At 39.6% G+C, this 23,037-nt stretch overlaps 1 protein-coding gene across 1 annotated transcript in view; it reads right to left on the reverse strand.

Moving 5' to 3' along the window:
* Nucleotides 1-23,037, reverse strand: part of usp43a (ubiquitin specific peptidase 43a) — a 91,508-nt gene that overhangs the window by 23,298 nt on the left and 45,173 nt on the right. The window contains exons 4-8 of the mRNA XM_020084375.2: nt 21,003-21,095; nt 16,784-16,919; nt 16,411-16,555; nt 5,991-6,159; nt 4,284-4,395 (exon numbers count right to left, since the gene is read on the reverse strand). Of these exons, the coding sequence (XP_019939934.2) occupies nt 4,284-4,395; nt 5,991-6,159; nt 16,411-16,555; nt 16,784-16,919; nt 21,003-21,095 (655 nt within the window). The remainder of the gene's footprint in view (nt 1-4,283; nt 4,396-5,990; nt 6,160-16,410; nt 16,556-16,783; nt 16,920-21,002; nt 21,096-23,037) is intronic.

Genomic DNA, 23,037 nt, shown 5'->3' on the forward strand with positions numbered 1-23,037 from the left:
CTGTGAAGTGTAAATGGGGGCCAGCCCATGTTGAGCTTTGAAAGTTATTAAAAGAATCAAATGAATCCTGAATTTAAATGGCAACCAGTGTAGGGATGCAAGGATTGGCGTGATATGAGACCTACGGTTGTTTGAGTTCAAATAAAAGCAGCAGCATTTTGAACAAGCTAAATAAATAAAAAAACATGGCTGGTATTTTCATATTACAATGTGCTTCAGCGAGTACTGGTCAGATGCTTGTAGTAGAAAGAACAATCTCACATTACACAGGGTATTTCAAAAAGATACACGATATTAACGCAAGACAATACCAACGGTATATTTTACTTAAACTTTTTTCTCTATTAAAATTAAATATTAATGACAAAAATCAGTTGCATATTCAAGTAAATGTATATTTTTTAGTTTAAAAAATAAACATCAATATAGAATAAACCCAAATAATTCAGACTTTGTCAGATAACTGTGTGTGACACCCCAGAGATGAAAAATGATTGGTAATGTCGAAATTGATTCCATATTTTCTACACTGGTAAACATCAGTGATTCAGAATGAAACTTCCTCCTGCACGATCTCCTCTACACATAACATCACATCAGCAAAACACACACACTCCCTTATTTATATCTGGCAGCTGCTTCTGCCGCCTCCTCACTTGAACAGAGAAGCTGCATTTTGAGATGACAACAAGTCCTCTGCTGCTTAAGCAGCAAGAACAAGAGCACTGAGTGATACAGAGAAGGAAGCAGAATCAAGTTGCGAATGTGTTCATTCTGAGCAGACTGCCGTTAGAGAATAGAAACCGTAGCCAGGCTTAAATAGAAATAAATGAGTTGCTTAATAGGAGACTAAAGAAGCAAATTAAAAAGGCACAATCCCTCTTTTTGGTTGTAAGGGCCTGAGAGAGCATACATTTAGTCGGTCTTATCTCTCCATGGGACTTAATGGAAGGAGAGCCGACGAGAAGCATCGAGCTAATGAGTAATCACACAAGAGTTTGCCGCAATTTCTGAATTAACTTTGGAGATACGCATCCAAAGCCTCCTTCAGGATGATTAGCCTGAAAAAAAGATGGAGACACTGTGGTATCCACAAACTGCCCAAAGTGCTGGGTAGATGTAAATAGATCAGAATATGTGACACTACATAGCACAACCTTGAATAAATAAATAAAATATATAGATAATAAAGACTAATGTCAAGTTAAAAAAAACAATAAACTTTCAGGAGGCTCACACACAGTGCAAAAAGATGTGAATTGGATTATGTAGTGTGGAGCTGAATCTGCAAAACATTTATGTCCAAAAGTAACTGCATGCATCTTTTGTATTTTATCGTTTTTTACTCCCGAGCCAAGTTGAATATTGGAACGAAAGGGGTGATGACTGAAGCAATAGACAGGATCACATGTTATTAAATAAACTGGTCAAATTGTGAAGACAGTTTGTATTGGTAAGACAAAAGTGAAAACGAGAAGTTTAAAAAAAAAATCATCATTAGTCACTTTAAATAAAAGAGGTTTTTATAAAGAAAAGAAAAACATATTTTAAAATGAATAACTATTAATTAACTATTTTGACCTCCCAGAATTTATGGATATCAATTTTTTTTAAATCACAAAATTCTCCAGAACATAGATTGATATAGTATTAAATAAGAGTGTGTGGTGTCTAAATAAATAAATACAAATAAATATAATACTAACAACAGCTTTATTTGTATACTACTTTTCTTAACTAAGTTATAAAGTGCTTCACAAGAGGAAAAACTACAATAAACAAAATTAAATTCAAAAATTAATTAAGGTTAAATTTTACAATTTGTTTTTTAAAAGATCTTCATCACTTACAACTCAGGCGATGTTCATACAAATATTTCATACCCAAATGTGTATTTTGCCAAACAAACCTCTGGGTGTCACCAAAACATTTTATAATGAAGACAAAATGAAGCAAAGTCCAAGTGAATGAATGAACTCACACAAATCGATAGAGAATATAAACAGCACTGAAATATGTGATAACTATAATGTTAACTTACAAGTTCCATCTGATTTCCAAAGAAAACTAAATTTCTTTTTTTAAGAGGAGGAGGGTAAGTGTCGACTCATTGACTTTGTATTTGTCCAGACAGGCTCTGAGGCCGTAACTAAGGAACGGATCAGTGAAAAAGTCCGATTTTTTTGTCTTCTCCTCTTTAGTTCTTTATATAAAAAGAAGCGCTGCTCTCTGTGGATAAGGACACCTCAAATACTGCTGGTCACCATGGAGTTGCCCATGGCAACTCGTTGACTGGCGGATGGGAGAGAGAGAGTGTGTGTGTGTGTGTGTGTGTGTGTGTGTGTGTGGGTTTGTATATGTTTGTGTATTTGAGTCGAGCAGTGGTTTAAGGCTTGTGATGTAAAGATCACTTTAACTAGATTCAAAGGAAGAGATGTTCCAATACCATATTTCCCTTCTAAACGCAGACACCTGCGCTTTGCTGATACCGAGTACTGATCCGAAGCCAGAGCATTTTAAAAAATGTACTTGTATAAGGAGCAGCTGAATGCTACTAACCCTGTATGGAAGGGATGATTGCTATCAGTGTTGTATGGCATGGCTCAGGTTAAAGAGCAGACAGATACATGCCATACTACTTCTTTTATCATCTAGTTGGTCAAAACTCAAAAAAGAAAGAGAAAATTGCAGTTTTATCTGTGTGAAAGTGATAATCTTGAAAGGCGTGGCACTGGAACATCTTTGGTCAGAGCATGCAGAGAGGATGAGGAGGTAGAGGTGGACTTCAACACAGAAGAATTGTGTAAATGATATTGATAAAAATGATTTAGAAATGCAGCTGTAATCTTACATTTTTTAAAATAATACTTCAAAGCAGCTTTCTAATTTAACTCTGTATTCTTCAATAGAGAGAATTGTGTTAGTGTGGTTTCAGGGGGCGGTGATATAATTGAATTTATGCACAGCACATAAAACCATTATTACTCTCTCATAAAAGGCTTGTACTGTCTCTGTGTGAGTGCAATGTCCTCAGTTGTACTCTGCCACTCTACCGTATGGTTCGTCTTAATTAATTTTTGTGATTAAACTTTAAACACTCCTCTGATTGAATGAAGGTCAGGGAAAAACCAAAAGAACACAGACAAAAGGAACTATGCAACTTAGAATTTGGAAATTGGTGCAACCATTATTCTGGATTTGGAAAAAGGTGCATGGTTCAGGACTGCAGCAGCAAATCTGGCTAAAAGTGGTTATTTAATAATCAGGAGCCAAAAGTCACTATGGCCCAATGTAAAATGAGTTTAGTGTCACCAGAGGTGGGAAGTAACAAAGTAAAAATTATTAGTTACTGTACTGTACTTGTTTTTTTCCCACATTTTAACTCAAATATTTGTACTTTCAACTCATTACATTTTCAAAACAGGTTCATTTGTTTTAATGTATCTGAGGGAAAATGATCAGCTTTTTTGTTTAATTCTGCATCATTGAGCTCTTCCTTTCCAACATCAAGACAGATATCAACCAGGAGAAAACAGACTCAGCTGAGGAGAGGAGCATGTGTGCTGCTCCTCCTGAAAAAAGGAGTAACAACATGGAAGAAAGTGAAGAATCAGTCTATGTCGACGACGAAGCAGAGCAACTAAACATTCCATATTTTAGTGAAGAATACTTCATTCACAGATGCAGTCGGTAGAAATGACCTTCAGTGGGCAACTTTTTACCCTTGAGTATATTTCTTTAAATTTCTACTTCAACTTGAGTAAAGAGGTTGAATCAGTACTTTTACCTTTAATTGAATCGTTTTTGACTAAAATATCTGTACTTCTACTTGAGAAAAGAATTTACCACATACTTTTGCCACCTCTGAGTTTTACCTACTGAAACCTCCACAACCATTCGCTCAGCATCTTAAATCTATTTCACAGTCAGAGGTGCAATGAGCTCTGATTAAAAATTCATCACCAAAAGCCTGAAAAACAAGCATCAAACAGACAGTCTTTTTCAAATCTCATTGATATGTGGTTTAACCTTTGTCTCTCATTTAAAAATAGCTCCCGGCGTGACTCACACAATTGAAAACAGAAAATGACAACTAGCTATTTAAACACAAAACCCAACATTAATTAAAATTAATCAAAATACCACCGAACACTCTTCTACTTGTGGCTTTTTAAATTTGGCCCCATAGAGTAGAGAAGGTTCATGAACCAGTGAGCTGAAGGGCTGAAGACACGGGATAGAGTGGGCGACGTGTCTCTGAATACTGAGGGTGTTGCCATTACCTGAGCCTGAGATCCATTCAGCATCAGATAATAGAGTTTGCTGAGGATGCTCTGCTGCAGCTGGTCCCAGGAGATGCTCCTGTCCTCGCGCATGAGAAATGGAGGTCCGAACCTGACGGAGGAGAGGAGAGGAAGAAGGGTAGAGGAGAGAGGAGACGAGACAAGAGGAAACAAGAGGAGGGACTCCATTTTAAATACAAACAAAAATTATTATATAAACAAGTTATGTTACTTTTTAACACACTGTATATAAAGATAGATAACATGACTGTTCCCCTCAAGTGAAGCCGAAGCGTCCACATCTCAATTGCTGCTGCCAGACTCCAGACACCAGATGTGAAAGATGGCGGTGTTTATATCTGAAATATTTTAGCTTCATTTCTGGGGAGAAAGTGGAGACGTGTCATCCATCTTTACATACAGTCCATGTTTTAAAATCATAGGCTCTTGGTAGAAAATCTGGACAGTATTTTGTTTTATTATGTGAAATCAATCAATTGTTTATTATTCTCTATTCAGATCAATTATTTTAGCTAGAGGTCCACAGGAGAAAACACAATATATACTATAATAAGGAGGTTGAGCTTATTGAAAGTTGAGAACAAGGCAGTAAAGGTTTCACCTTGTACCGACAGCCTGAGTCACATTACTGTGGGAGCAGTGAGGAGCCAAATAAACATGTTGTTTTATCGTCAGAGCTTCATAATGTTGTCTCTGTCTGCTGGTTCACTAAAGGCTCACACTCACTCTGTCTACTCTGCAGTGGTTAAAGCACATTAAAGTTGTGTGGGAGGTTAATGGGAGAGGCAATTGTTGCTTGTCTAGACAGACAAGTCCAGTTTATCAGCAAAAGTTGCTTTTAGGTGTCCACACACTTTGTTTGAGGCTCCTCGTGGGAGCTAGATTACCTGCTTGTTGCATACATTCATTTTAAGTATAGATGACAACTCAGATGAGAGTCTAGTGAAATGTGGACAGACGAGTCCTCGAATGTCAAATCCTGACAATAAAAAAAAAAGCCTTTCATTGGAGCATCTATTATGTGGTCCCATAAATGTATGAACATTACCTCTGAGAACTCAGCAGCAGTTTCACGTCTGTTAAAAGCTCCGATATATAGCCACATGATGACCACCAGAAGGTAAATATACGTATCAAGTCTTAGGTTATATAGTTTATTGATGATAGAGAAATCTGAGACTTTCATATAATTTAAAAGCTTTAATAGTGGTGCTGGTGATGTTACTCTTGGTACAAAATGTCCCTGTTTGTCTCAGAGCATCTCAGAGCATCCTAACCAGTTTCATGGACACAGTCTTTGTCAAATGAAAACTTCATTTAGAATAATGCTCTGATACAAAAATACATGAACTCCTTATGGGTTCAGGAACATTACAGTGATTTCAGGCAGCAATAAACTGCACTGTTTGGAAGTGCATCATTTACACACTTAATGTGCCTCTAAAAAAAACCCAGCAGGAACTCACTGACCCTATGCAAACACTGTACACTGAGGTAAAATATGTGTACATGTACTCAACCCATGCTTCAGATAATGTAGACTGTAAGAATAAAAACTACTGGCCAAAAGAAGCCGGTAATAGTTTTAAACAAGCTCGGCTAGTCAAAGACTTTATAAAGCTGCAAAACCAATTAATAAAAATGCAATCAAGAAAAAAAAAAAAAAATCATCCAGGGGCAGCCCACCTGACAGCTTGCTGGCCAGAGCCTGCTGTGTTACAGATGAGGAAGAGGAGCTTCATGGAGCCGCCCTGGTTTAGGTACTCGGAGGAGAGGGTTCCAGACGATGGTAACCTCTGGCCATCAGGTCCAGCCGTGGAGGAGTAGGGAGAGGAGGGGAGGCTGTGGTGATACCCTGAGCAGAGCAGAGGAAAAGGCTGATGAGAAATATGTAACTCTTAATTCAAGTGTTTTAGTTTATGGTCAAACAGTAAAAAATCAAGCATCGGCTATATTTCTTTCTCATAAGTGTTTAATAATGACATCACAGGAATCATTGCCAATATATCGGTATTTTAAACTTTTAACTTTTAATATTGGTATCACATCGGCCTGAGAATAAAATAAAAGGAAGACAGAGTGTTACATAGGTGGTGTGTTTCTATTACACCTTCTTCCAGCACTTCTTCTAAGAACACGTTACTCATCTCAGAAGCTTATTCTATCAAACTGCAGGTGTGAAATGGACCAAGATCACAAAACAGCTCTGGGTGCCAAAGTGAGAAATTGCAATGCAAAGAGCAATATCTAAAAAACATTTTCAGAAAAAAAAAAAAGCCATTAAACTAGAATTGCCCTTTGATTCTTATTTACCCTGAGGAAGAATCAAATCTGCTTCCACACATACACTGGCACACAACACACAACACACGCACATGTTATGATTAATAGTGGGTAATAGCTGAAGGGGATACAGGAGGCCCAACCTCTTGTCTCCCTGGAAACATAAACTTTGACATTATCAGATGATTTAATTAAACAATGCCTGTTCGATGCCGACTGTGCAATTAATCACTGCCACCTTCCAAAGACACACACACACAGGAAACCTCAACACACACATGGCTGAGAGCAAGCATGAATAGATGTAAAGGATAAATGTATTGCGTGCACATTATTAATGCACACACACCCACACACTGTGGGGACTTGTCTTTTGTCCCCACAAGGTAGACAATTATCAGTATCATGGTGACGTTCTTGTTTTTCAGCAGACAGGAGCAACTCCATGTGACATTTTCAGCATGTTGCCTGCCCTTTAGACAACCAATTCATCTCCAGCGTCTTTGTCACGCTGATCGCTCCCTCTATCCTCCCTGTCATTTTTAATTCTCACTTTTTGATTTGGGAGGAGGAAGTAAAGATTCCCAAAAGAGACAAATATCTTTCTTGTCTTTTATTGTAACATTTGCAAATGGGTCCACAATGTCACAGTCAGACAGGATGCCGCAACGTGGAGCATCAGTAAGATAGAAAGAGTGTCTGTGAGGTGGACTGAAAGAAACGGTTACTCTTGTAGTCAAATATGCAATAATTGGGTTCAGGCAGAGTTCATGTGATAACAAGGTCGGCAGGTTTAACTCCCATAAGTCAGACTGCTTTAGACAGGGCCAAACAAAAACATACATTTTCACAATACACACCAGAATACCAAGCACCCACGTTAGCTACATGTGTGGTCAGTGCTACATTTACATTGATTTGATATCAAACTTCACAGTTGGTGCTAAATTGGATCAACTGGATCAACCACAACTGTACACGTCTGTCACATGATCCAAACCTTAACCACTAATCAGTGTCGCTCCAGATGATCCAGAGTAACCGTAAATGGTGAGTGAAAACAAATCCAATGAGAACAGCTGTTGTTTTGGCCTGTGGGTTCGCCTTTTTGTAGACTATGGTTTTAGCATAAGGTTTATATTTGGTGTGGTGGTCCGGCATCATCACCCACTTGAAGAAAGATAAATCTGTGCCTATGTATGACAGGTTTCAAAGCAAAGACAATGTTGTATAGGATAACGATATCATTCTGAGTATAATAACACAACCCTGAACCATTCAAATGTCATTTAGATTCCGTGAATTGAGATGATGAGTTTATGATTTGAGGGAGCTGTGGACATTTAGGATGATTCCTTAGATTGCACTGAGGGAAGTGTGATGTTCTTGTACCACAGGAGAGACAGAGCCCATGTTATGCCATTAATCATTTGATTTTTAATTCAGATTTTTATTTCATTGTATCAGATATCTCTGTCCAGTTTATTGAGGATGATTAATCGCATGAAATCATCCCCCGCTCCCTTAAAAGTCTTTCAAACGAGATCTTTCAGAGGTCTCTGACTTTAAATCCTCAAATATTGCAGCGATAAATCTCTCCTCTCGAGGATTTCATCTTCTATTTCTTTATTCTATACAGAAAAAAAATTCCTGATGGCGACTATAATTATAGAGACGTATGCAAGGTTAAGGCTTGAAAAAGAGAGCGGTGGACACTTTGCTGTAAAGGCTCCTTAATTGTGGAGTTACCTTCTTTTGGAATACAATATTTTTATTAAAAACATTTTTTTAATTCAAGTTTCTTTTACTTGTGTATCTATTCACAAAAAATGTGTCCATCATATTTTATCTTTGTTTTTTAAAAACCTCTTGAAGCACCGTGTTTTTTAAAAGTGCAGTTATAATTATTATTGTCGAGGAGACAATTTGACAACATCAAAGTAACTCAGCTTTATTTCAACAGCACCAGTATTTTAGTGTTAATAATATTTCCAGAACCAGAGAGTAATATGTCGCAGTGGGATTCGCCCACATGTCCAACATGTGCTGGGAGAATCTCCTGCCAGACTCTCATTCTCACCTCCTCTTCCCTCTCCTCCCTGAGATGAACACGGGAGAGCCGGATAACGAGGGAGGTGTTAGCAGGGATGAATGAGGAGTGACAGATAAAGGTGAGAAGAGTTGATAGAAAAGGAGAGATGGAGGGTGAGAAGAGGAATTCTAGCAGGGAATAAAGAAAGGACAATGCTTCTTAATTTTTGTGAATCAGAAAAATGAAAAGGAATAAAAAGAAACCAGACATTCAGAATGAGGAGCACTGCAAGACCTCATATCATCAATTCACATGATACTGAACTATTTCTTCATTTAATTGTGACTATGTAATGGTCGCTGAGGGAAAACAGTCTAATCAGACCAGTCTTAAAACAGTGAAGTGAGCAGAGAAAGACAGAGATAAAGAGATAGAGGAAGAGAAATAACAATAACTATAACAAATGAATTAATATAGCAAATTTCAAAACACAATAACAAGCTGCTTTACAAGTTAAAAAAAACTCAAGGTAAACAATAAGAAACAGGTCTAGTGAACTGGTGTAATCTGGGACATCTTTTTATTTTTACTTGTGACTTATTCCAAAATCTGTTTTCCACTTAAGATCAACACATTGAATACATCACAAACATAATGTGATATGATGAACATTGTCTTATTTATCTTATGTCATGAGCCTTGTCAGGGAATTCCAAGGGGGAACTTCTGAGTGACACTTACCCTGCTCCTTTATATGACATCACCCCATGAAGTAAATTGATTTCATTCACATGATGTCTATGCTAAACTATAGTAAAAGTCCTGTCGACTAGATTGTGTTAGAGAAGGAAATAAACAGACTGGAGCTTAAGTTACCCACATTACCTAATGTACCAGAACGAATGAATTCAGCCTAAAAATCAAACAATTAGAAATAATTCAAAGGCTTTTTTTAGATCATACAGCAATAGAGCAAATATACAGAAATAAAAACAGTTTAAGGTGAGATAGGAGTAAAAATATACCAGTAAACATTATACAATTATTTAAAATCTAGAGAGAATAAGGAGAAAGCACACCTATAAAATATATTTAAAATAATAATAAGGAGTTTGCTACACAGATCTCCTGAGATTGGTGCAAAGAGTGTGGGCGCTGACATAAAAGGCCTGGTCTCCTCTCGTCCTCAGCGGGGGACTGTGAACTGGTGAGCAGGGAGGACCTCAGGTTACGATCGGGCACATATGGTATTAAATGATCTGACATCAGAATCCAAAAAGGATTCTAACAACAATCTAACAACAAATTCTAACAAGAAAAGGAACAGAAATCGCTCTCGCCAAAAAATAAACCCTGGAGATGGTGAGTAAGACCATCTAAAACAGATCAGCCCCGGGGACCACACTACCCCAGCACCATCTATTTCTTCCCTCTGTATCGTCTTATGCTCCCTCTCTCTCCTTGTTACACTATTGACCCCACCCCCTTCCCTACACAATGATTCAGCTCCACAGAAGAAGCCAGGGAATAAAAATAGGAACAGAAAATCTGAGTAATAATTACAACAGACGCTCTTTGGTTTTCAGATCTGTGGGACACTTGACGGAGGAGATTCAAAACACAAGTTTGAACTGCAGCTCGTTCACACACAGACTCATGTACAGTTACCAAGTCTTTTCTATCTTTGGGACGTTTGCATCCGAAGAACCTCTGAACCCCACTCTGAGTGACAGCTTTGTTCTTGTGACAGTGTGAGAAAATTATCTTTCAACTGATGGTCAAAAAACCCCCAAGTGATTCACTAAGACTTGGATCTGTTGAAGACCATCTTTAAGATGTTCAAAGTGTTTATTGTAACACATATACAGTCCTGTACAATGAAATTCTTTCTTTGACTTCCACTATGAGTACTGTGTTTCATGTCAAGTCCTGCAGTTTCTCCGTTAATATCAGACAATGAGTTTCTGCACCAGTTGAAGCTGTGATCTTCTGTGATGCATTATTCAGCAGGCATCCATCACACACACACACACACACAGACACACACACACATTTATTTAAAGTAGATAATCATATTTTGCTGTTGCACCAGAGGCAAAGTCTTTCAACATTGATGTCTTATTTTCCAAAACAGTTTGTTCATTACTGACGTGTAAAAATAGCACAAGTTGCGTAACCCACAAACCTCAGAGAGGAGTTTGGGCACATGCTGACTACAAATGACACTTCTCCCATGTTGTTCGAGACCAAATGAGTGACCCCTGTCAGTGCAATCCACTCACCTGACTAAAAATACCCAGGGGGCCCGTGGGCTCGGCCCCGGACGAATCACAAGTCCTGGCAGCAAACCACAAACGCCTCTGATGACAGCGAAGCACCTGAGCTTCCTGCCGACAGCGAAATGACAGATCAAGGAGGCAGCAGAGGAGGGACTGGATGCACCTGATGCTGCCCCCTTTTCTCTTTTTATTACCTGTCTACCTTTTCTTTTTGTCATCTCTTTTAAAGACAGCAAAAAGCCCAACAGAGTGTCAACGGTATGGCCATTGTACCCCTGTTGTGTACTTGTATCAAAGGAAAACAACACCAGAGTAATAAAGTTGCAATGAAACTGCCCATGAGTCAAATATTAGACCAGCAACTCCTTCTGCTCTGCTGACTGATTCACCAAAACACAGTTAGGTTGTGTGGTGAATTACTCTGTTGTAATGCTGTTTTACCAGGAAGCCTTCATGATGGCATTCACGCAGGCATTTATGCCCCATTTGTGTCGCTGTTAATAAGGCAGCCGGGCTGAGCGTTGCTGTTATTTCCCAGATGACTTGAGAACACGTTCCAGAGGCAGTCGTGTTGATCAGAGCACCGACTGTAGACACAACACAAATCTCTCCCTGTCTTCATTCTCTTCAGGTTATTTTAAAATAATGAATTTGACTGGAGGGGGCAAGAGTTCCCCTGTGAATGTTCCTGGAATCTTCTGTCTTCTCTGCACAGAGTTTGCTTTAAGCGTCCTGTTACTGCCTTAATGGAAGTGCACAGGATATGTACTTAGCAGCCTTAAATGTGCCTGTGTGACATCTTTGTCATGTGGTGCTAACTCACACAAAATTATTCAAGCGCTGTATATATCTATTTTATGACGCTGCTGATGTATTTATATTGTGACATGAAAAGAACGAGTGAAATACTGACAGTGATGGTGGGAAGTGATTTGCCTATAGAGCTGATCGCACAAATGAGTAGTTTGTGCGTGTGTGAGTGTTTATGTGCATTCAAGCAGAAGTGATGTCCCCTCTGTGAGAAGCCGATTGACTGCCCAGATAAACCCTCAAAGTAATGCAAAAATCCCAGACTCTCCACTTGGTAGATAGCCCATAGTGAGTTGATGGAAATGACACAGTGGTTTACTGTGACAGGACCTGAACACTCAAATAACCTGCTGGAGAGTTAGTGGAGCCGCACTGTATAGTCAGATAGTGTGTGTGAGTGAGATGAAACCAAAGAGGGACTTTGATTACTGCATCTATCCTGAGATAGGTCCTGTTAGAGAATCGTTTTTCTACATGTCGCAGCCTGGTTTTTACCTTTTCATTTCAAGAGCACCATCACACAAAGTTAACATGCTCTGTTTCTGTTCAACACAAAGTATTTTTATTCCTGCAGAAATACACAGCTTCATCATCATTCTATTCATTCGGGGTGGGAATCACAGGGTAACTCACGATCATGGTATTATTCCAGATAATATCACGATACAGCGATTCTGCGAAAATCGATATATTGCAAGAAAATCATGTAACGATAAATCACGATATTTGTCTAACTGACTAAAAATATAAAATACCTCTAGAGGAGAGCAGAATTTGTACGAAAAAGTACATCAAGTTTTATCTTAGTGCCTCTTTAGTCTTTATCATCTTTAACTCTTCAATGGCCACATGTGTCATCATTTCAGTGTAAAAAAATAAATAACCATAAACTGGCAAACGTCAAAACCTGTTCCATTACCAGCATCACAAATATTTCAGATACTGCTGAAAATGCCTGGTTAGGCATCGGCAAGTACGCAAATCTATGTCAGAATCTGATACCACGTCTTTACAGTATATTAGTTTCACCTGGAATAAACTGCAATCTTTTCTTCCACTTTTTCTTCACCGATCCAGGAAAGCAGTTAGACTACAAGTGATTTCCAGTAGTGTAGCGTTAATGCTAACTAAAATGTCAAGAATTTTGTCTTAAATGGGGATGTTATTAGAAAGTATAATGGCAACATGTACCTTATGCAAGACTTCCCTTCCTAGAACTGGCATCTACCACATTAGACTGTCGGTTCTTTTCCTTTACAAACTAAATGCCTTTTTCCATGTTATTAAATGGATGACTACTCATTATTCATAGGTTCATGCAAACGAAGATCTCTTTGGAAGCTTTTCCTTCCTCCTTCTCCTCCTCCTCCTCCATCCTCATTACAGTTTCCTGCCTGCAGCCAAGGAATGTAGAGGAGGAGGCACAGACAGGAAGCCAAGAATCGAGGACAAGTGGTGACTATTTGTATAATTTATTTATTGACTCTGAATGTCATTCTGCTCCAGCCTGCACAGCTCTTGTGTTTTGTTTTTCAGAAACACTCTACTCCAGTGAATTAATTAACTAGAAAACACAAACAAGTGTGACGGCTACAATAACAGTTCGGAGACGATTTCAAGTTCTTGTGTCGTGAAACAACATTCTGAAAGGAGCGGTGCAGCGATTACAACTCATGAAATGTTTTGTCATGTTTGACCCAAACACTTAAAAGACTGCCATTTTAATAAGACTTGAAGGGGCTACATGTGTGTGGAGGTGTTCCTAAAAGTACCAGTGACAAATAAAATACTAGGTCACTCAGAAAAAGTTACTTGGACACCACGCAGCAATTTATAATACATGAGGGGATTTCTGTTGAAATTGTTGATGGTGAAAAGTGAAACTACACTCTTAAAGTTAGACAGTAATCCAGCAGCTTGAATGCATTTTATTGGCTAATGCAGTGATATTGATATGCAGCAAACATTTTTCCCCAATGATTTTTTGACACCAGATTTTTGTGCTATTAGTGCCATTGTCATTCTGAACGTAGCGTTATCCCCTAAATCTGAAAAGCACACTTGCTCAGGACATGTTCCAAAAGCTTTAGCAGCAGCAGTATGGTGACAATAGTATCATTTCAATGAGGAAAAAAGGAAGCAAAGTGAGCCAGGAGCTGCAATTATTAAACCCATGTCACTGCAGATAATCGTCATCTGTGCGTGCTGCGTGTTTCTGCAGTTTGGTAGATTGCTTTATAAAGGTTTCATTCCTCCCTGCTGCTAAAGCATAGACCCATCCAGAGGAGGACAGGGTATGAAGAGCATTTCAGAGCAGAGACTTAGTCTACTGCTTTAAAGTATCTATACAGCTGTCACATGACCCACAAGCTGTCCTGCTGTGGGAGCTTGATAATGAGATAGAGACAATCCTGGGAGGACCCAGTAAAGCCCCTTTCCGAATGGTCTAAAAACCCACAAACACCGGCTATCCTCTGGCTTTTGTCTGTAATGGGAATGGATTCAATCTGGATTTACTCCAGGATGAAATGACTCTGCAGTACAGAGGTTATCGATACTGCAATATATTGTCGTCCTGACTCATGAGATGGGAATATCCACATGTTGGCGTCAAGTATGAATATTAATTAATTTAGTAATTAATTATAGTTAGTACATTTGCCAGTTATGGTTATTTTACATTGGAATGACGGCACATGAGGACATTGACAAGTTACAGAGTGTTTGTTAAATAAACTAAAAAGGCAAGTTAAGACTTTATGCACTTTTTGTAAATAGCTCCATCTCAGTTTATATCAAACTCAGGGGAACTGACAGGCCCTCATTTTGCAAGATAGCAAGGTGAGAGAGCGCCTCAGTTTTTAGAACACCAGTAAAATACAGAAAGGCAAAGTCCTCCACTAGCAACGTGAAAGGAGTTGCTCGCCATATTTAGCAGGCTTACCAGACTGAGAAGTGTATCACTATTACCTCTATGAGCATTCTCTTTCTATTCATCTGAAAGTCCTGCATAAAATATTATGTGTACAGGGTAAAATATATATATATATATTTTTACAATTAATCAAACACAAGCAATTAATGGGAATACGAGTCAAACAAACAAACATCAACCATCTCCTGGAGGAAAACACAACTCCTCAGGAAGTTGGTGTGTGACTTGTGAGTGTTTTTTATTACACTGTTGGCTCTACTGGCTCTGTGTACAGTCGTCCATCAAAACAGCATGTTTTACTTTTTCCACACAACCTGAAAAACAAACTATAGCACAGAGTGGACAGTAGCATTGCTGCGGATGAAGGATTTGCACCACAAATGTGTCCTTACATCGGATTTCAGTGAAGACTTATTATCTGCGCAAATCGTGTCTTATTTCCTACTTAGTGCATCACATTTAAGCTTTCAAAATCCCTGGTAAAACAGTTGGACTTCCTCGGGATAAAGTGTCCAGAATGTCAAAGCACTGCTTAATAAACTGCTGAGTCATCATTATGTCAGCAATAATGAAGGGGACAAACGTGGGAGACACAGAAACTAATGTGAAAACTACATGGAATCCAGAGTCACCTCGGGAGCAAGGTCATTTTCAGGAGGGGCTGTGTTTATAAATGAGAATAAGTGTCTTTATATCAAGATGACTAAACTGTACAGACAAAGCAGCGCCCCCTTCAGGCTGAAATTACCAGTGTGAAACTTCCGTTGCATCAAACCAGTATACCTTCCTTTACTTTAGACATGTTTTATTCAGTTGTCAACAATGATTCTTCATTGCAGACAGAAATAAACTCAAAGGAAATATATGAAAACAAAACCAGAAGCAAACTTTTACTTCTCCCCTGTGCTTCAGATCTAAAAATCGAATTATGCTCTATTAAAAAAATGTCCTTGTAATGTCATAATGTTATTTTAAACTGCTGTCCACTCTATTAAAAAAGGAGATTATACAGAAAACCCCAACATACATCATCTTTTCCCTCCGTATATCACACAACATTCCACTGAATGAAGTTATAATATCCTGGAGTCTGGCCCGCTGTGAGCTCATGAATTATTCCGAGGTAAGGGTCATTCATCATTTTCATCAGATGAGGGGGGGGGGCTGGCTGGCAGTGGGCTGTGTGTGTGCAGCTCACCTTGGGACATGGTAAGGGGCTAGAGAATGCATTATACCAATGAGTGTCCTCACTAAGACAGATGTACAAACATGTGTGTGTGTGTGTGTCTGTGTTTTCTCATGCACTGCATCAATGAGTGACTGAATCTGTGTCTGCTCCTTCCCTTCGTGCTGTGACACTGTATTCAATGTGTGAAGTGACAAGTGAATTATTGATATCATTCTTCTTCACCCCCCCCCCGCCCCCGGCAGTAGAAGTGGTGAAAAAACACATGGTACCTAGCTGGCAACCTGCAGAGACTCGCTGTTAATGACCTCACACTCGCAGCAGTATAATGACTCAATTAAGCTCTTTTCAGACACAATCACTGGCATTTAATTTAATTTGTTTGGGTTCGATCATGCATAAAGACGCTGACTGAATGGAGTAACACAAAGCAGGTTGCAGACACTGTTAAAAGTGTGAGTGCTAATTGGTGTAATCAAGAGGACAGAGGGAGGCAGACGAAGAGAACGAGCAGAACTGTCCTCATCGGTGTGCGGAGTCAGCAGTGATTTTTTGGATGGACATCTTGTTGCCGTGGTTACCTGAGTGCGGTGCAGAGCCTCCACGACTGTAGAGGGGAGGAGCCTGGAAGGCGTAGACCACGTCGCTGTCGGCGATTGCCGTCAGGTCGTCGTCATCTGAAAAGGAGCGCTGGAAACCGGTGGAGTACAACTCTGACAGGATAACCTGAAGGGGGACGGACACAGGAGAACATTTTAAGAAAAGGAAATGGAGTACCAGTGTTGACCAGGTTACTTATTCTAGGAAAAATAACTTCCAGAAATGAACCAACAATGACAAAGTATACAGGTTAAATCAAAGAATTCAAATTTAAGTCAATGGAATCAAAAAAGGGAGGGAGAGGTTTTGTGTGTGTGTGTGTGTGTGTGTGTGTGTGTGTGTGTGTGTGTGTACCTGGTCCGGCGAGATTTTACCCTCCTCTGCCACCATGGCTCTCAGACAGGACAGGGTACCAAGGAGAGGTACAGCCAGACCCACCCGCAGATACCTCTGACCCTTCGTACTGAACACCAGCGTCACACACATCGGCCTGTGGGGCAAACAGAAGGAGGGAGGGAGGTGGGGTGAGTTAGTGTGTGTATGTTTGTGGGTGGGGGGGCAGGAGGACAGAGAGAGAAGGGCAGACGACGCAATGCTTCACGTTACTGTAGAGGATTCTGGCACAACCCCCCCAACTTCTATAATATATGGAGACAAATAGGTCCATAAACTCCAGCTACACTTATGACATATAAATATATTTGACATCTTAAAGGTTCAGTGTGTAAGATTTCGGTGAAAGGGATTTTTGGCAGAAATTGAATATAAAATAATCCTAGTGATGTTTTTACTGGTGTGTTTCATCTAAATTGTATGAATTGTTCTTTTCTGTCGTCCAGACTGGACAAACTCAAACTTTTTGAGTTTTTATGACAATTGAAGTTCACCACAGGTTCTCTCTCATGTTCGGAAGAGGGTGAGGCGAGGGGTGTTCAGCTGCAACATGCAACTTCACCACTAGATGTCACAACATTCTACACACTGAACCTTTAACATACTACAATAGGGCGTTTTTTGATTTCCCAGGGAATAATTCAGGGATCTTCATGACGAGCATAAAGCTTGATTGAATTCACAGGAACTGTTCGAGGAGGTATGTGCTCTACTAAGTGCTCTTCTAATGTTTCAGCTTCCTAACAGCAAAAAAGAGGATAAAATGCACTGTTGATCTGTTTAATGACCAATTAATGTTGGGGAAAAGATTTCCTCTGATGATACTGTTCAAATTTTATGAGCATAAATTGTCTGATTCATCTGCGTCTGATTTAATATCTGAAGATGATTTGACCATTTTCTGATGTTGGAGTGTTTCATATTTCCCTTGTGTGTGTATGCGTGTGACTAGATATGCCGGAACATTGTTGATTCTCCCACAGGACGCTGCTGTGTGCTGGGACATGTCTGAATTACAGCAATTTGAACACCTCCTGTAAGGGATGCAAGGATGAAAATGACAAGAATGAGGAGGGAAAGTGGGGAAATAAATTAAATAGAGGACGGGGATCTGTAACTAAGGATGGAGTTTGATGTGAGTGAACGGAATAAAAGACAAGAAAAAACAGAGCAGGAAGAGAGAGTAAGGTCAGGCCTTCTCATTTGGAATGAAGATGGTGCAATCGCTGACACCTCTGCTTCCTGTTTCCCATCATGTTTTATTCAAGTGAGAAATGTGTAAGCAGTGGGGAGCTTGACAGGGCAGACCGCGGGGGATCTGAGCAGCTGTTTTGTTTACGTTGTTAGATGCTCGAGACACCGACACGTGAAATGAAACGGGATGAGAGTTGTGTGACACTCGAGAGGAACAGGAAACACAGATATCTTCTTAAAAGGCAGGTTCACGGCAGCCTCGTGACGGTTTAGTATTTGATGGCCTTCACTTCTGTAACATTAACTAATCCATGTCAGTGTTTGAATTATACAGATGTAATAACCATACAATATAAACAGCCATGTGTTTCTGCATGTTGTAGAACAATTACTACAACTCCTGTAAACTTCAACCTTCTCCACAATGCTCTTATTGTTTGGTTTGTCTGTTCAAATTCATGCCATGCTAGTAAACAAGTTAAACATGTTTTTTTCTTACAAAGTTGGCATCTAAGACTTGTAAGACTTGCAATGTTCTTTCACAAGTGAGTTTTCTAAAATAAAAAGTGTTAAGTAAGTAATAAGAATTGATAAGAATAACTATTCCTACCTGCTGCTGTGCAGTTCAAATACGACATTAGCTCTTTTAATGGACGCATGTTTTAACATACAAAACATACAAAATGTACATTATGATCCTGGATTTACAGCTGGTTTGAGCTTGAGATGTTACTGCTGATGTTAACTCTCAAAGCACCTTCTGTGGTCAGTGTATTGATTCAGTTTACTACAGGTTTAATTTTCATGGTAAAGCCCACGATGCTTCACAGAATCAACAAACTTGGTCTATTGTAACTCTTCTGAGACCCCAATTGGCCAAAGTTACATATTGTACTTTTAAAGTGCAGTAGGACCTGTTATATATTTGATTAAACACTGACAGGATTTACAGTATGAATTCATTTCACATCCTTAACATAACAGAAAACAGGTATTGCTTGGGCTCGACCAAAAAAAACTTCTATATGGTTGATTGGTCTAAAGTAAACTAAACAGTTCTGTAAAACTGTCATGTGTATAGTTCAATGGCAAACACAGAGGACAGAATCCTCCTTCTTTTCTCTCTTGTACTGGTATTATCTGCTGCACCCAGGCCTCGATGCCATGCTGCCAGACCCTGCTGCGTCTCTGGGGGCCTCAAACTTATCAGGCATTCTGCTGGGATACTGCTGCAGCAGGACGGTGCACTGAGGCCACTGTGTGTGTGTGTGTGTGTGTGTGTGTGTGTGTGTGTGTGTGTGTGTGTGTGCGTGTGTGTGCGAGTGCATTCGTGTGTATGTGTGTATGTGTGTATTAGGACTGCGTGAGGCCGGCACTCTACCATGAACCTGAATGAATTTCCCTTTATGCTGAGCTGCATCGACAGACCACACACTGTCAGAGGACTCACTCTGCAAGTTCAGGGTGAGCGCAGTGGAAGCCATGCAGAGAGGATGCAGAGCAGAGGCGTCTGCATGTTTGAAGATAGGAGGATTCATCCAGCACTGGATGAAGGCAAATTGAGAAACTTGTGAAGTGACTTGAAACTTTTTTTTTTTTTGTTTCTTTCCCTTTTAGATATTTTATGGTAAGACTGAGAGAGAGGGATTTACTTGGGACAAAATCTATTGAGGTTACTGCGCTGTGGTCACTATGCCCTACTATTACAAACTCTAAAACGGGTCTGCACACACATCTTTAGGGACCTTAACCCTATCAGGTGACACAAATCTAACATGAGACTGAAGAGGATGTTATTGAAACACAGCCTGGCAATCTTCATCTTTCAATTTTCATCCCAAATTATTTTTAAAAATCAAATTATATTCAAAATTTTTAAATGAAAAAAAAAGCGCCCCACACATACAGTACTTTGCTCTTCTGGATATTTGGGGTTTTGTATTTTCTCTGCGAGTCATATGTGGTTCACAGCAAAATGATGTGATGATAATCATTCTGATATCAGACTAATGCTGTTTACCTTTCACAGGAATTACAATGTCTATAACTGTACAATATGTCACAGAGATGTAAAAACATGAGACCAAGGGCAGTTTTTTTTTTCTGGTGCGCGCCTCTCTTCTCCTCTCTCTCTGCTGTGTGTGTGTGTGTGTGTGTGTGTGTGTGTGTGTGTGTGTGTTTGTGTGTGCCGCGAGCCAAGCGCGAGCCAACACATACATAAAAATATATATTCCAATAGTAGTTACAGTGTTTGAAAATGATTTATTTCTCTTCATTATTTAAATATTAGTCGACTCCTGAAAATTGTTCTAACAGCCCCACTGTACGTACACAAACACACACAAGTTCCTCAGAGATCAAGGTTCATAATTCCTGGGTGTGTAGGAGCAGAGCTGCTGTGTCTTGTAGCAATCATCGTGTCAGTAAAGCATCCAAACTCCAAACTTTCTGTGTCACTCTTCACAGATGGTTTTTGGTCAGGAACTTTTTATTACCAGCATTTATCAATTTGATATGACCAGGGGACGATACTATAACAGTCTGAGTGTTCTTCTGCAAAAGCGTGCCTACACATGTGTTTGTGTACAGGGTCATATTTATCAAATGTCCCTCTGAAACATGTCCTCTCATGGTGCATCTGTTTTGATCAATGGCTTTTTTCTACTTATTCACTGAGGCACGTCATTCTGCTCCATAGGGCAGTTGAAATGATCATATTCACTGGATATCACTGATATCAGGTGACAGCCCCACACATCCAGAGTGTCAACATCCCAGCAGCTGAGAAAAGCTTTTGCTTGTCCAAACAGTTTTGAGACTGACAGGAGATTTGCCCTCTAAACCAGAGAAGGGTCAAATATTCCTAACAACTATGCTCAACACATGTACTCAGACCACAGATACACAAAAAAATCACTAACAACTAAGTTTGGTCAACAACAGCAATAGTTGAAGTTAATATGGGTTTGACTGTGTAATACATCACCTGGTTTGTCGTAGCGGGATCGGCAAGGAGATGCATAAAAACGGGTCAAAGGTGTTGCTCTGCTTAAGGCAATGAGGGCACGTCAGAGAGGACCTGAAGAGAGACAGAGACAAAGAGCACATTTGAATCACTTGGGTCAAGTAGGACCTGAGCTCCAGCATGAAGGTTCCAAGCTCAAATCCCAGTTTGGGCTCTTTCTGTGTGGAGTCTGCACATTCTTCCCATGTCTGTGTTAATTTTCTACAAGTATTCCCACTTGCATGCATGCATGCCTGGATGGATGGATGACCTCAGCTCTCTTATGTTTAGATAGTCTAGACATCCCTTTTCCAAATTTATCAAGCTTTATTCAATTTAGGTATGAATGGCCATATAGAAAAAAACCTTTCACTTTACCTGACACTATACATTGCACAGATGGATCGACAGACATTGCTGTCTCTTAATGCCAAATCCCCACATGTACTCTCAGGTATTGAGTAAATGTGAAGATGAAATTAACTGTCTGATGTAGTGCATGGTGATTAAATGGTGGTGGTGAATACCAAGCACTGAAAAAGGACATCTGGACTGGGAACAGGGAAGCAAAGCAACAACGGTGGGATGCTGTTCAAAATCCTGTGCACAAAAAAAAAAGGCAGGTGAGATACTGCAGTACATGAAAAGGGCTGCGTGCTTTAAAACATACTGAGCTAGAGAAAAGGAAGGAGTGCTATGGAGAGAGAGGGAAAAAAGATAAAGGGAGGGAGGGTAAAGGATGAAAGGTGAAGAAGATATTTAAAGACAGAGGGAATGGTAACGAGAAAGGGTTCAGCTGGGAAAAAAAGGGAACAAAGATGACTTGACACTAAAATGAAGGGCAGCAGATAGTGGATATTGGAAAGGCAGAGGAGACAAAAGGAGAGCAAAGAGACGGAGATGAAGAGAAAGACAACAAAGTGCTGGGCTCAGTGGGAGGACAGATTAAAAATGAACAGAGGGTTGGCAGCAGGACAGTTGAACTGGGAAAAAAAAACTAGAAAGCAGAAGCTGGGGGAGAGGAAGACACAGACAGGACCTGGTTAAGGTCTTTGAGCTGACAGGAAGAGGGCTGATCAGAGAGGAGGCATGACAAGAGGAATACTACTAATGGACGTGTGTGTGTGTATATATATATTTGTGTGTGTGTTTTATTTTCAATAACAAGTCAAATATTGATTGTTGCAGTGCAATCATTACATATTATCACTGCAATATACAATAGATCACTATATTAGTTTCTGGGTACAATGATTTTTTTCTACTGTATCTGTATATATTTAGAGGACCCCCCCTCGTCTTTACCTACATACTTCTCCCTGCTACATTCACACAAATTTATAGTCACGCTTACAACAGGGCAGATGGAATTACTACCATAAACACATCTTAAGCCAAAATATCCCAGACACAGATGCACTTGCACATTGGGAGTCAGAGTCTGCTCAGTACCAATCAGTGGACGGAGGTGTGTTCGCAAGACCCACGTTCAGCCAATAACAAATCAGTCTGAGCTGTCAATCATGTTTCAATCTGTTTTTATTAGAAGCAAATAAAAAAATTTGGTCAAATCAGGGAATACGGTCTGATACAGCTCTTATGGGGAGAAGTCATGTCGTGGATCTTTAAACAGAGTCCTCCATGGCTAATCCATTAAAATGTATAAAAATAACCATTAGTTGCACAGTAGACACTTATAAATACACTTTCTTTTTTTTATAAACATGATAAAACTAAATCCAACTGTTACCTTTGGACAAACAGGCTAGTCGTGTCCTCCTGTCGTCATGAAAATCTGAGCTAACTGACTGCTAGCCATAATACTAAAACAGCCGTAGGCTAACGAGCAGTTTTATTGCTCGACAACACACTAACCTGTGATTCAGTAAATATTTGAGGAACATCTGTATTCCAGTCTCAGAGATTTCTCAGGAAAACCTCAACATGTCTTCACTGCAGAGAGGACTGTGACACAAACAAACAGGGAAACAAACAGGGGCCTGATGCTGAAACAGAG

The sequence above is a fragment of the Paralichthys olivaceus genome, chromosome 8 (assembly GCF_024713975.1).
Source record: "Paralichthys olivaceus isolate ysfri-2021 chromosome 8, ASM2471397v2, whole genome shotgun sequence".
Taxonomy (NCBI): Eukaryota; Metazoa; Chordata; class Actinopteri; order Pleuronectiformes; family Paralichthyidae; genus Paralichthys; species Paralichthys olivaceus.